This window comes from Erpetoichthys calabaricus, chromosome 12 (assembly GCF_900747795.2).
Source record: "Erpetoichthys calabaricus chromosome 12, fErpCal1.3, whole genome shotgun sequence".
NCBI classification, from domain to species: Eukaryota; Metazoa; Chordata; class Cladistia; order Polypteriformes; family Polypteridae; genus Erpetoichthys; species Erpetoichthys calabaricus.
In genome coordinates, this window is record NC_041405.2 from 12,501,609 (window position 1) to 12,515,192 (window position 13,584).

The window sequence follows — 13,584 nt, forward strand, 5'->3', positions numbered from 1 at the left end:
AACCCAAAAAATGTCCTTTTTGACTCAAAACTGTTTTTCAGTAGTTTTTCTGCCTTTGACTGATGCCTAGTTTTGAATTTAATTCTCATCTTTTATTTTTGGGTTTGGTTGAATATTAATTGGTTTCCCTCTTTTTCATTTCTGACCTAGGTCTTTTTCCTGGTCACCACCATTAAATATTCCTTTCTGGTGTGCCTGGCATAACAATTTGTGGGCCTTTGCAGGACTTTGACATTATACAGGGTGAAACTGCCATGTTTGCCAATTACGTTGTTGGTCCTGTGCATGTTTTTGTTTTTCGGTTAGTGATACAAATTATGTAAACTTGTCCAAGCAAAAGCTTCACAATGTATTTATAAATCACCAGATGTCAATTTAATTGACTTTCACACTTTATGGCAACCTGAATAAAACAAGCAAAGACCGGAAACTGGTATGCTTGAAGTAGGTTTCTGTTTTAATAAGTGGTACATTGGCCATTGACCTAAATCAAAGGTGCTGTGGTGTAGGTTTTCAGAAATTCTCACATACGGTGGTTACATTTTCCCTTCTTTCAAATATCATCAAATGGGTATAATTGAAGCAAGATGTTTCAAATTTTTTATGAACCCACTTTATTTAATACATAGTCACCACAAGCGTTGAGAGATCTTAGCCCAGTGGTGAGTTTCAGAGAGTTGTCTCTTATCCCAGCTTAATGATATCCTTAATGCCAATTACTTATTTATTCATTTAGTTAGAATGAAATATACGAAAATATATGTTCAATAGGCTTTTGAAAATATAACCATCTTAACTATGTTAAGTGAAGCCATAAATAATGGAAAAGACACACAGTACACTGTATAAAATTGCAAGGAATCTTTAATTAACTTCTAATTTTTATTTAGCAGCTTTTGACACATACTAAATGTTCGATATTTTCCAACAAAAACAATGCAATAATTAATACCTTAATAATTAATAGTCCCATGCCAAATATATACATATGGGTTTATTTTCAAAGTGTGCTTTACTGCCTTGTGCTTACAGGGCGAGTGTTGTGTAGGCGGGTGACTCACCTCTTTCTCGATGAGATCTGTACATTTTCAACAACATAAACACACAAGTCAGAAAGGGAATAGCAAGGAGAAGGAGCAGATACCAGTGCCAGTCTCTTGTCCCTGAAACATTTTCTAGAATAATAATAATAAAAAAACAATATTTTCTAAATGCTATTTTAGCATGTTATGACAGTTTCACTACTCTGTGTTTATGAACAAAAGTACAAAGGGCTTCATGTTGTCAAAATGAATGTCAGTTATAAACAAACCATGGGTGACACTGTCCTATAGGAAGCAACCTCTGAAAAGGATTTAGGGGTTTATGTTGACACAATATTTTCATCTTTTAAGCAATATGCAGAAACAATTAAAAAGACAAATGTAAGGTTAAATTGTAAAAACTATTGAATATAAATCAAGGGAGATTATGCTCAGACAATACAATGCACTAATGAGGCCACATCTGGAGTATTGTATGCAATTTTGGTCACCACGCTGCAAGAAACGCATAGCAGCACTTGAAGGTGTGCAGAGGAGAGCAACCAAGGGAACCCCAGGACTTAAGGCCATGCCGTACTTTGAAGTACTCAGAGAATTAATCCTCCTTAGTCACAAGCAGAGGAGACTCTATGGAGGCCTAACCCGAGCTGTCAAAATTATCAAAGGTACGGATGATTTTTCTGTTTTTCACATTGCCAATAAAACTAATTTTAATGTCAGTTTATCCATCCATCCATTATCCAACCTGCTATATCCTATCTACAGGGTCACGGGGGTCTGCCGGAGCCAATCCCAGCCAACACAGGGCGCAAGGCAGGAAACAAACCCCGGGCAGGACGCCAGCCCACCGCAGGGCACACACACCCACACACCAAGCACCCACTAGGGACAATCGCCAGGATCGTCAATGCACCCAACCTGCATGTCTTTGGACTGTGGGAGGAAACCCACGCAGACACGGGGAGAACATGCAAACCCCATGCAGGGAGGACCTAGGAAGCGAACCCAGGTCTCCAAACTGCGAGGCAGCAGCACTACCCACTGCGCCACCGTGCCACCTAATGTCAGTGTAATGAAACGAAAAGCCTAATAAGAAAGTGTTTTTGGAGAGATTTTGAGGGAGAGAAAACAAAGAATATTTCACTCTAAAGACTCATTCACATTTGTTTGTTTCGGCTTTTGCATAATGCAGGGAATCATCTGCATACCCGTTGTAGATGCCATATGCGCATCCAGGCCAGAGGTCTGCAGTGGGAAGCCTAAAGGGCATGCCAGGAGATGTAATCCGGCAGAGCAGCCCTCCTGGGTCACTGGGTGCTGCGAGAGGGTGCTGCAGGGAGACAAGCCCCCTGTTATAATGGACTTCTGTGTGACCCAAAAGTACTTCAATCGTGTAATTGCCCTGGCACCGGAAGTACTCCCAGGAGCACACTCCCTTATCCAGGTGAGTCGGAGCTGGAAGGAAGGATGGCAACACTCAATATAGTGGAGAGAGAAACTGTGATTTGTAGAGAGACATAACCTATAATTGTGATTTCACAATTTTGTGGAGGAATTTTGTGTAATAAACACACCATTATTGAACCTGGACTGTGCTTGTGTGTTCATGTTGGATTTTGGGGTTTGCTGACACCCGGTTTCCTTCACACCATAAAATGAAATAAGTTTATGTTGTATATTTTCCACATGTAGACATACCAAAGAACACCATCATAACATGACTGGGTTTCATCCTCAGGAAACTCAATATACACAGTAAGCTGCCTTCATGCACCCATCATTTACCTTACAACCTCCCTATCAAGTTTTATTGTTTTCTGCAGATGAGAGCTCAAACATCACAGAGTTCTGAGTGTCATTTCTGTCTACAAAGCATCTTTAGGATTACGAGAGCCAAAATTATAATAATAATTGGCAACACGGGCATCCTCTTACCAGACACAACACAACACATGTCTAACGGCTAAACAAAATGTCTATTTGTCAAAATACTAACCAATGGGCGAATGCATGGAGAATTAATTTTTTCAAGAAAGCTTCTAGACAGGAAATAAATGCCTTTGTTCTGGTGTCAATGGCACAAGTTTTTTGTTTTTCGAATTTGTGGGTGGAAGGAAACAATGAGTTTAACTGGAAATTCAGTTTCACTGGAATCATTTTGCTCATCACTGTCCATGACATTATAATAGTCTTGTTTAAAAAGACAACGATATGTCTGTCATAGAATCCAAACTTTAAATTATTACAAGAGCCTAGTGCTTGAGAGTGCAAGAAGGAAATGATTGTGGTTTTCACCTTTTGTTTCAACTTCTTTAAGCTCTGATGATCATTCAAAGCTACTGTGCTGCTTTAACCTCCTTTAATGACTTCAGTGATTCTTTTTGACCTCTTCAGGCCCTTTTCACCCTATAACTAATTTTGTCCAACTGGATACGCTTCCTTTTATATTCAAACACCAGAAAAAGCAAGAAACATTCTGCACGTATCCTGTGTCTTCTGTTTCCGTGGGTGTCCTTGAAAAGGGATTTTGAAGCATGAGGATTATCATTTATGTAGCCATTTGCTTTTCTATACAATGAAGTGTTAAATAAGAAAGTGTCCCATCATATTTATTTTTCTTACTAACATATTTTTGTATTTGCATAATTTTATTCTAGTGATATATTAGTCTGTTAACAAATATTGTAAACATTGTTATTACATATGAAATCATTTTAAATTCTTTTTAATGCCGCTCACTGACCTCGCATGATGTTCTTCCTCAGTGGCCGTGTTAGAGAGCTGTGATTCACCACACATCCAATTTCTTCCCCAGGACTCCAAAGAGAGGCATTGACTAGCAAAGTGGAGGTGATGTTGTAGGTGCCGTCCTGAAGGAGTGTGGGATCACCTTGCAGGATGGAGTGGCTCACTTCATGGAAGGTGTGGTCCCAGGACAGGGTGATACTGGGAGGATAGAAACCCACAGCACTGCAGGTTAGGTGGAGGTTGCTGGGGTCATCACTTGAAGTCTGGTAATGGAGGGTCAGCTTGGGGACGGCTGTGACATGGAAGTAAATGGAAAAATGAATGGCTAATTTCTTACTGAACAAGAATATTTACAATTTTAATTGACGTGGTTTCATGTCTAACATCAGAAAGCACTCAATCAAGCAATTTTGAACATTTTAGGGGGAAAAATACAGTTAGACTAAAGTGAAGAGGATGCATTGTTTCAGCCGAAACATTTGTTCCCTGCTCCACCACCAACCCAAATTAAAGTTAATTAATGAATTAATTTGTTGGAGGATAAGTTTGCCTGAAAACGTTGTGATAGAACTCTATGTACACTCTTAAATATAAAAGTGCCAGAGTGCTTCTTCAAAGCAATGCCATAAGGGAACCATTTTCAGTTCCCAAAACACCAATCCACATGAAGGTTCTAGAAAGAACCTTCAGTTATTTATTTCCATAACATGCTCCATAACCATGAATAGATGGTAGCAGATTTGTGAAAAACCAAAAAGTTCTGCTAGTGTCCTGCTAAGTAGCCTACCATATACGAGGGACGTTCAAAATGTTTCCACACTTTTATATTTTTGTTGAAAACGGTGAAGGTGGGAGTAGTAATTGGTCATTAAAAAGCTGGTATGACGCTGGGAAAATTGCATCGCAAATAAAGGTGACTATGTAGAAAAGTGATGTGATTTGTTTTTGAAATTCTTAATTAACAGAGTTTAAAAGAAAGTGTGGAAACTTTTTGAACATTCCCCTTATTAAAGATTTCAGGGTTTTTTTCCACATATTAGTAAGTTTTTCAAAACATTAAGATCCAACTTCATATGCAAAGAACCCTCCCCAGAATGAAAAGGAATCGAGCTACAAGGAACCACACAACATAATAAAGAACCATATAGTGCCATTAAAGAACCAGCATTTTTAAGTGTGTATTTATAACCATCGACGCTGCAGTGGTTAAAGCTGGTGGCTCAAATCCCCAGCCTAGTCAATGCACATATGGAGTCTTCATGTTCTCAGTGTGTGTGTGTGTGCGTGTGCGTGTGTGTGTGTGTGTGTGTGTGTGTGTGTGTGCGTGTGTGTGTGTGTCCCACAATGGACTGGCACATCAAATTCTGACAGGTTACTCTGCCCCTCATCCCTGGATTAGATAAGTAGTTATAGATAATGGATTGATGGACTATATATGGAAGATATATTTTTGTGGTGCCAGCTACACAAAATCATTGAATGGTCTTCATGGTACCCCATGCAGTTATTTATCAGAAATGGATGAAGTCAGTTCAAAGATGCATGGATACAAGAAATTTTCATTGAAGGGCATATTTTCTTTTATATAATAGAATACACAATTCGTACATTGCAAAACGTAAACAAATAATAGTTGCTTCGACTTGTGTAGTTCACAAAAATACATATGTACATATTACTCAAACATATAGGACGCAGAAGATATGTTAAACATTTTCAGTTGTTCCTTACCTTGCACTTCCAGTTGTGAACGCTCAAATAGAGATTCTTTTTTAATGTTTACACACATCACAGAACAATTGAAGTAACCAGAATCTGTAATCTTCACATCGGTGATGACCAGAGAGCTGACCGGCCTCTCTTCATTGATAGAAAACCGTCCTTCATTCTCGATGTCCTTTTCCACGGTTTCACTGTCATTTTCAAAAATGGGTATGTGGCGCCAAAAAAACAAGGTAGTTTTGCAGTCTTTCTCTTTCTTCAAGCGACACTGGAATTCGACTTTCTGTCCAATCAGTCGAATGGCTGATTTGGGGGTGAGGAAGACATCATTTGCCAGACTCAGGAAAAAACCTGGAAGAAATGAATAGACAGAGAGAAATGAAACACAAGAAGTGTGTATGCATATTGTTTGAGAAATATTAACGTAGATGCACAGAAGAACAACGTCTTTAATTAAGAATAATAAAATTAAAGTTTAATATAAAGTTTGACTCCATCTGCTTAAGTCAGGAGGCATGCCACCTGCACTTCAAAACAGGTCATTCATCTGAAGCAACGCATGTTTGGGCCTGGCAAAGACTTGCATGGGGGTGCACTTGGGTTGCTCCAGGGCCTGGAAGAGGTGTTGGTGATGCCATCATGACGCGCTTACCTTCTGGTCTGTGTGTGTTGACCACAGTGCAGTGCTGGGGACCTGATCTGGTGAAAAAAGAGCTATATAAAATGAAAATTATTATTAAGTTCTGATTTAACTGATAACGATTCAATCCTGCTTTGTGGACAAACATTTTAGGATTTACACACGGCCGCCGTACTCCTGAACATGAGTGGGGCAAATGGAAATGAATGAAAAATTCATAATATTTAATTGTAACGTAACAAAACATTTTCGAACTTGTCTGATACAATGCAGAGACATGGGAAGTGATAGTATTTCCTCACATTATAGACAGAGATCAGGCATCCCAGGATTTCTTAAAATTCAAAAATGAAAAAAAAAAAACATAAAATCAAGTTCACTTCACAATGAACAGTCCAAAACTTCTTTAGAAGCTGTCAGACATTTACTAATATTGATATTAATTAACTGAGTATGCTGAACTATTGCTAAATATTTGGTCACATACAATATCATTGGGTGGCAACTTAAATTAAGTATCCTTTCTTTCTTTATCTCTTTCCATTTCTGATTAGAGGAGCAGACATCACCATCCTGCAGACCCCTGTGACCCTGTAGTTAGGATATAGCGGGTTGGACAATGGATGGATGGATGGATATCACCATCCCTTATAATAAGGTCAAAATCCTTTAGGTGTTAGATCTTTAGGTCTTGTGTTCTGCCCAGGGTAATGTTTCGTAGAACAAGAGTTAAGTGCTTTGAATATACCTGCTGTAGAATAGAATATATATATATATACTATTGAATTCTGTGACTGTATTGTACACGCATCATCAATGATATCATGATATCACAATTTCGAATTTAATATCTGTTCACTATATATATATATATATATATATATATATATATATATATATATATATATATATATATATCTCCCTGCGTGGAGTTTGCATATTCTCCCCTTGTCTGCGTTGGTTTCCTCCCACAGTCCAAAGACATGCAGGTTAGGTGAATTGGCGATTCTAAATTATCTGTAGTGTGTGCTTGGTGTGTGGGTGTGCCCTGTGGTGGGCTGGCACCCTGCCCGGGGTTTGTTTCCTGTCTTGCCCCCTGTGTTGGCTGGGATTGGCTCCAGCAGATCCTTGTGACCCTGTAGTTGGGATGTCGTGGGTTGGATAATGGATGGATGGACACTGTATATATATATATATATATATATATATATATATATATATATATATATATATATATATATATATATATATATATATATATATATATATATATATATACATACATACATATATATACATATATATATATACTCACACATAGTTTTCTTGTTCAGTATGTGAGTAAGTGAATGAGTAAGTGAGGTTGTGTTTGTGTGTATTAATGTGTTCCGAGATGGACTGGTACCTAATTTGTTGTGGTACTCGGATTTCTCGGTTCTCAACCTCATCTCATCTTATTTTCGGAAGTCACTTTTACTGAAGGCCGCAATGGCAGAAGACCAAGCAGGGCTTCCATTCCCGCTCTTATTGGGGAATTATGTTCCCAAGCTGGCCTAGTGATTTCTTCTTCTTCTTCTTCTTAATATCATTATTATTGTAAAAGCCGTACTCACAAACTATGTATATAAAAAAAAATATGTAAAAACAGGCTCAGTCTCTTCTCGCATTAGCAAATCATTGTAATGGAATATTTATTTCTTCACGTTAAGGTCTAATTAACTACTTCATTGTCTGTGTCATTTCATAAGGTGTGTGAAAATGTATTTACTTATCCATATTACTAACCGAGAATGCTACACCGGATGATGGACGCAGGCACATCCGGCCATGGGCCGTAGCTGCAAAAAGACGTACTGCGCAGGCGCAAAAAGAGTCCGCGAGAGTCGGCTGAGGAGCCGAGAAAGGCGGACAAAAGAGGGCGAGAGAGGCGGATGAGGGTCCGCGAGAGACGCAGGCGCAAAAAGAGTCCGCGAGAGTCGGAGAAAGGCGGACAAAAGAGGGCGACAAAGGCGGATGAGGGGCCGCGAGAGGCGGACAAGACCACAGAAAAAAGGAGTGAGCACATACAAAAAGGAGTCACAGAAATTAGTCGCAACAAGCACCGAAAAAAGGAAAAGGCACATAAAAAAATAGTCAAATGCGGGCAAAGCACGAAACACATTGCACACGAAACTAAACACACCAAAAAAAAAGAACAGACGAGCGCACAACAGCAAGGCACGACCACACACACACACCCCCCCCCCCCCCCCCCCACCCTACAGGCACGGGACGGGACACACACAAAGAGGGGGATTCAAACAAGACACAGGAACACAAAAAGAAAGAAGACGCTCGCGCAACAACAATCCCCCCCACACATCCATAAGAAGTGACACCCAAAGCCACATATTCTAAAGTGAACGTCGACACCTTCACACTAGGCAGCATAGGTGTCGGCATAGGTGTCAGCATAGGTGGATGTCCTTTCAATAAAGCACTATTAACCGTTCAACTGCAGAAAAGGATACATATTAACAGTGAGTGCAATTATCCTTATTACTTATCCATATTTCGCATGCTGAGAAAGAAACGAGTCATAAATACACGGTCACGGGTACAAAACGATTTGGAAAGGATAACGGGAACAAACACATGGAAGACAAAAAAAAAAAGAACACAAAATCACCCCACAGACCCTACAAGCAAGGGACGGGACACACACAAAGAGGGGGATTCAAACAAAACACAGGAACACAAAAAGAGAGAAGACGCTCGCGCAAAATTCATTGGGATTAATGAATGTCATTTACAATCATTGTCATTCACTTAACTTCCCTGAAGAAACAACTGGCAATACAAGTAATAAATTTACACGTTATTGTCAAAAGGGTCAAATTTGACTGCCTCCTTTACATTCATATCCTACATATCTACAGAAGCTTCTAACTGACGAGGTACCTGAAAGTAAAAACTTTATGAACTGCATTACATCCTACAATAGTTCATTTGCTTTTGCATCTAATGCCATCCACTCACTTACTCAACACCATTGATAAACTTCTACAAACGTTGATGATTAATAATATTCCCTTTGGAGGAAAGGTACTTTTATTAGGAGGAGATTTTGTACACTGCTTAGCTATTGTTTCACATGTCATGCGCTCGGCTATTCTTCAGTCCACCTTAAAATACGCAGACAATTCGCATTGCTTTCAAAAGAGTTACGGAGATATTTGGAACAACAATCTCATTACACCAAATACCCCTTTTAACACAACGAACTATATTCTGTCCAAAAAATATTAATGTTGATCACATTAATAACCAGGTCATTTCATTACTTCCTGGAGTGTGACAGCTCGGACCCACGACCACACTAACATAAATAAGAAATGAGACACAAAGCCCCATTACTGAACGAACCGTCCGTATTAAATATACGTCATCTGAACACATTCAAATTATGCAGCATAGGTCGATCTCATTATACTGATCCACTATTAACCGTTCAACCACAGAAAAGGCTCAATATTAACAGTGAGTACGATCTTCCTTATTACTTATCCATATTTCTAACGCTGAAGAACAAACAAGTCATGAATTCACGCTCACGGGTACAAAACGATACGGCTCGAGTGACGGAACCAAACACACGAACCCGCATGAAAAAAAACAATACATGTCGGACGACTAACCGACATACAAAAACAGGCAAGGCTCAATACAAAAAATGACCGCCGTAAACTGCAACGGGCTTCTCACACACCACAGACAAATCGATTACGGCAAAAGAATAGCACGTCCCAATTCATGCACATACAACGACGCGCCTCTCAAACGGCACAGACAAAACATTCACATCAAGGACATCAACGACAGACACCTGCTAAACGATTGCGCAGGTTTGCTGACAACGCGTTCAATAATGAGTCCACTATTCATGAAAATTCATTGGTATTAATGAATGTCATTTGCAATCATTGTCATTCACTTAACTTCCCTGAAGAAACAACTGGCAATACAAGTAATGAATTTACACGTTATTGTCAAAAGGGTCAAATTTGACTGCCTCCTTTACATTCAAATCCTACAGATCTACAGAAGCTTCTAACTGACGAGGTACCTGAAAGTAAAAACTTTATGAACTACATTACATCCTACAATAGTTCATTGGCTTTTGCATCTAATGCCATCCACTCACTTACTCAACACCATTGATAAACTTCTACAAACGTTGATGATTAATAATATTCCCTTTGGAGGACAGGTACTTTTATTAGGAGGAGATTTTACACAGTGCTTAGCTATTGTTTCACATGTCATGCGCTCGGCTATTCTTCAGTCCACCTTAAAATACGCAGACAATTCGCATTGCTTTCAAAAGAGTTACAAAGATATTTGGAACAACAATCTCATTACACCAAATGCCCCTTTTAACACAACGAACTATATTATGTCCAAAAAATATTAATGTTGATCACATTGATAACCAGGTCATTTCATTACTTCCTGGAGTTGCACAGCTCTTTCTAAGCTCTGACAAAGTTGACTCTGATGACGACAATAACCATCTTAATTTACCCTTAGAATATTTCAACACTATTAACCCAGCCGGATTACCACAACACAATCTTAGCCTTAACAATGGAACAATAATCATGCTATTAAGAAACCTTAACACTAAACAAGGTTTATGCAATGGTACACGTTTAGTCGTCAACACCATGCCACACAATGTTATTAAAGCAAAACTTCTTACAGAATCACATGCTAACAATACTGTTCTAATTCCTACAATTACCTTACAACTTCTGACCTGGAATTACCTTTTACACTTAAACGGCGACAGTTCCCCATTAGACCTGCCTTGACCATGACCATCAACAAATCACAAGGACAAACCATAGACAAAGTTAGCATCTACCTCTCTGAGCCCGTTTTTGGACATAGACAACTTTATTTGCTTCCTATATGCATCATCTACACCTTCACACTATGCTATATCTCATTCATACATCACGCTCTTTGTAATTTCACAAGACCAGGGGTTGGCGAGCGAAGCGAGCAGGGGGCGGAGCCCCCTAGTTTATCTGAATTGTGAATTGAAGATAAAAATATATATTTTTCACTAAAGTAAAATTAAAATTGTTTAAGTTTTGTATATTTTTTCACTCTAAAATTATACATCCGTGCCTGCAATTTCGAAGCCCCAACACCAAAACATACGCTTGAAGAATTCTGAACAGATTAAAATGTCTAACTATAAGTTCAAAGATAAATTTCACACAATTAAATAAAATGTAAATATTTTTGGATTGCTTTAAATCCATTTAAATTTATTTCAGTACGAGGTTTATAATGAGTAAAACAATATAAAAAATAATTGAAACAATGATTTCAATGAACTTCCAAGCACATTTAGTAGTGAATTTTACACTTATTGTGAAATCATTTTGGTCATTCATTTCTTACCTCTAGAAATATAAATAAATTATTATTGTCACAGTTTGTTTTAAAAAGAATCATTTCTGCTCTTCAGTGGAGGACGCGTTAAGCTTCACGAACCAAACAGGTTGAATGAATGGAGAGATGCTCGCGGAACGTCACGCTGGTAATGTTTTTTTTTTCTTTATTTTTTTTTTTTGCACGATTTTGTCCATAAACATTCTCCAAACGATTTAAAGTTACTCACCAGTCAGAGAAATGGCGTACAGTCCTGCTTTTAGCCACGACATTCTTTACAGTTCAGCTCGTCTCGAAATCCCCCCGCAGTACTCTGATGTTTTCACTTCCTTTTATCTTCGATAAATCCGCCCCACTTCAACATCAGCTGGCACCTTCAGAGCACAAAAAGAAGCTGAGCAAATGACAAACGAAATATAATTACACAGTAAAAGTGGTCTGTTTATGGAAAATAAATAATTAAATAAATAAATAGGATTTAAAATAGTGGTGAGCTGGAGAAGCTATCCTCCATAGCAAAACTTGATTTCTACTGTGATATTGATGTGTAAAATCGTGTTCTTCAATATTATGAATTCTTGCTAATTACAATTTGCTTTTTCAGTACAGACCAACTTGTTGGAAATCACCGCATCTCACAAAAAGGAGTAGTAAGTTATAATGCATGATGGCGATGTTTCAATTAGCACCCTTAGAATTTCTTACTTTCTTTATTCAGTTATAGACTTTTTAAAATATTGTATATTGTTTATTTATGTATTCCTTTTCCTCAATTTGTTGCTCTTGCTTTATTCTGTATTTATTATTAATCATTACAAGGGTAAATTCATACTAAAAAGCAGAAAATAGGTTTTCAAAATACGTTAATTTTTCAATACATATTGATACTTATTGATAAAAAATATGTTATTCAATTTACACCACCTTTCTGTGTTAGTCCAGAATGTGGATTATTGTTAACTTATATTATTATAATGGAATATTTCACTGTTAAACATAATACTATGTAGTCACTGAAAAATAAATAATAATAATAAACAGTATTTTATATAGCACTGTATGATAGATAGATAGATAGATAGATAGATAGATAGATAGATAGATAGATAGATAGATAGATAGATAGATATCAATGAAAGGTACTATATAATAGATAGATAGATAGATAGATAGATAGATAGATAGATAGATAGATAGATAGATAGATAGATAGATAGATAGATAGATAGACATGAAAGGCACTATATAATAGATAGATAGATAGATAGATAGATAGATAGATAGATAGATAGATAGATAGATAGATAGATAGATAGATAGATAGATTGTAAATTAAACTATTTGGAAATCACTTACGTTGTACTACATTGAATTAGCATAACTGATGTATTATGCTTGGTAAAATATAATTTTTTATAATTCTTCATTTTTATTACAATCTTTATGTTGAACAGACTCAAACAGCTCCGTACATTTCAAAAAGTGACATAAAGATTAATTTTTATAAATACAGTAATATATGCCCATATACACCTTTTCTCCTCCAATGTGACAAAACGTATCAAAAGCATTTGGTTTAAGTTAACTGGCAATTCAGAAACGGCCTCCACATGAGTGTGGGTACTATTGTGCATGTTAGTGGGCATTATAAAGAACTGGTGCCCTGCCTGGGGTGCCAAGAGTCACCAGAATAGATAATGAATTAAAGTAAGCAGGCTTTAGAATTGTATCATACATACATACATACATACATACATACATACATACATACATACATACATACATACATACATACATACATACATACTTTACACACTTTTCTTTTTTTTCCTACTAGCTGGCTGAAGCAAACTTTGAAACAAGAATATCTGAGGAAGCTACATGACCTCTCCAGAATATTCCATGTGTTTAAGCATCATTTATTGGTAAATGTTTATCTAATACAAAGAAACATCATGTTTTTTATTTTATTAAAAATATTACAAA

At 37.4% G+C, this 13,584-nt stretch overlaps 1 protein-coding gene across 1 annotated transcript; it reads right to left on the reverse strand.

Annotated features, from left to right (window-relative positions):
• Positions 1-3,778: 3,778 nt before the first annotated feature.
• LOC114644810 (natural cytotoxicity triggering receptor 3 ligand 1-like) lies at positions 3,779-12,166 on the reverse strand. The gene is made up of 3 exons (XM_051934904.1): positions 11,828-12,166; positions 5,523-5,864; positions 3,779-4,083 (listed from the first exon to the last, which is right to left on the reverse strand). Exons 1-3 carry the CDS (start codon positions 11,868-11,870, stop codon positions 3,779-3,781), a joined length of 690 nt encoding a protein of 229 aa, XP_051790864.1. The 5' UTR covers positions 11,871-12,166.
• Positions 12,167-13,584: the final 1,418 nt, after the last annotated feature.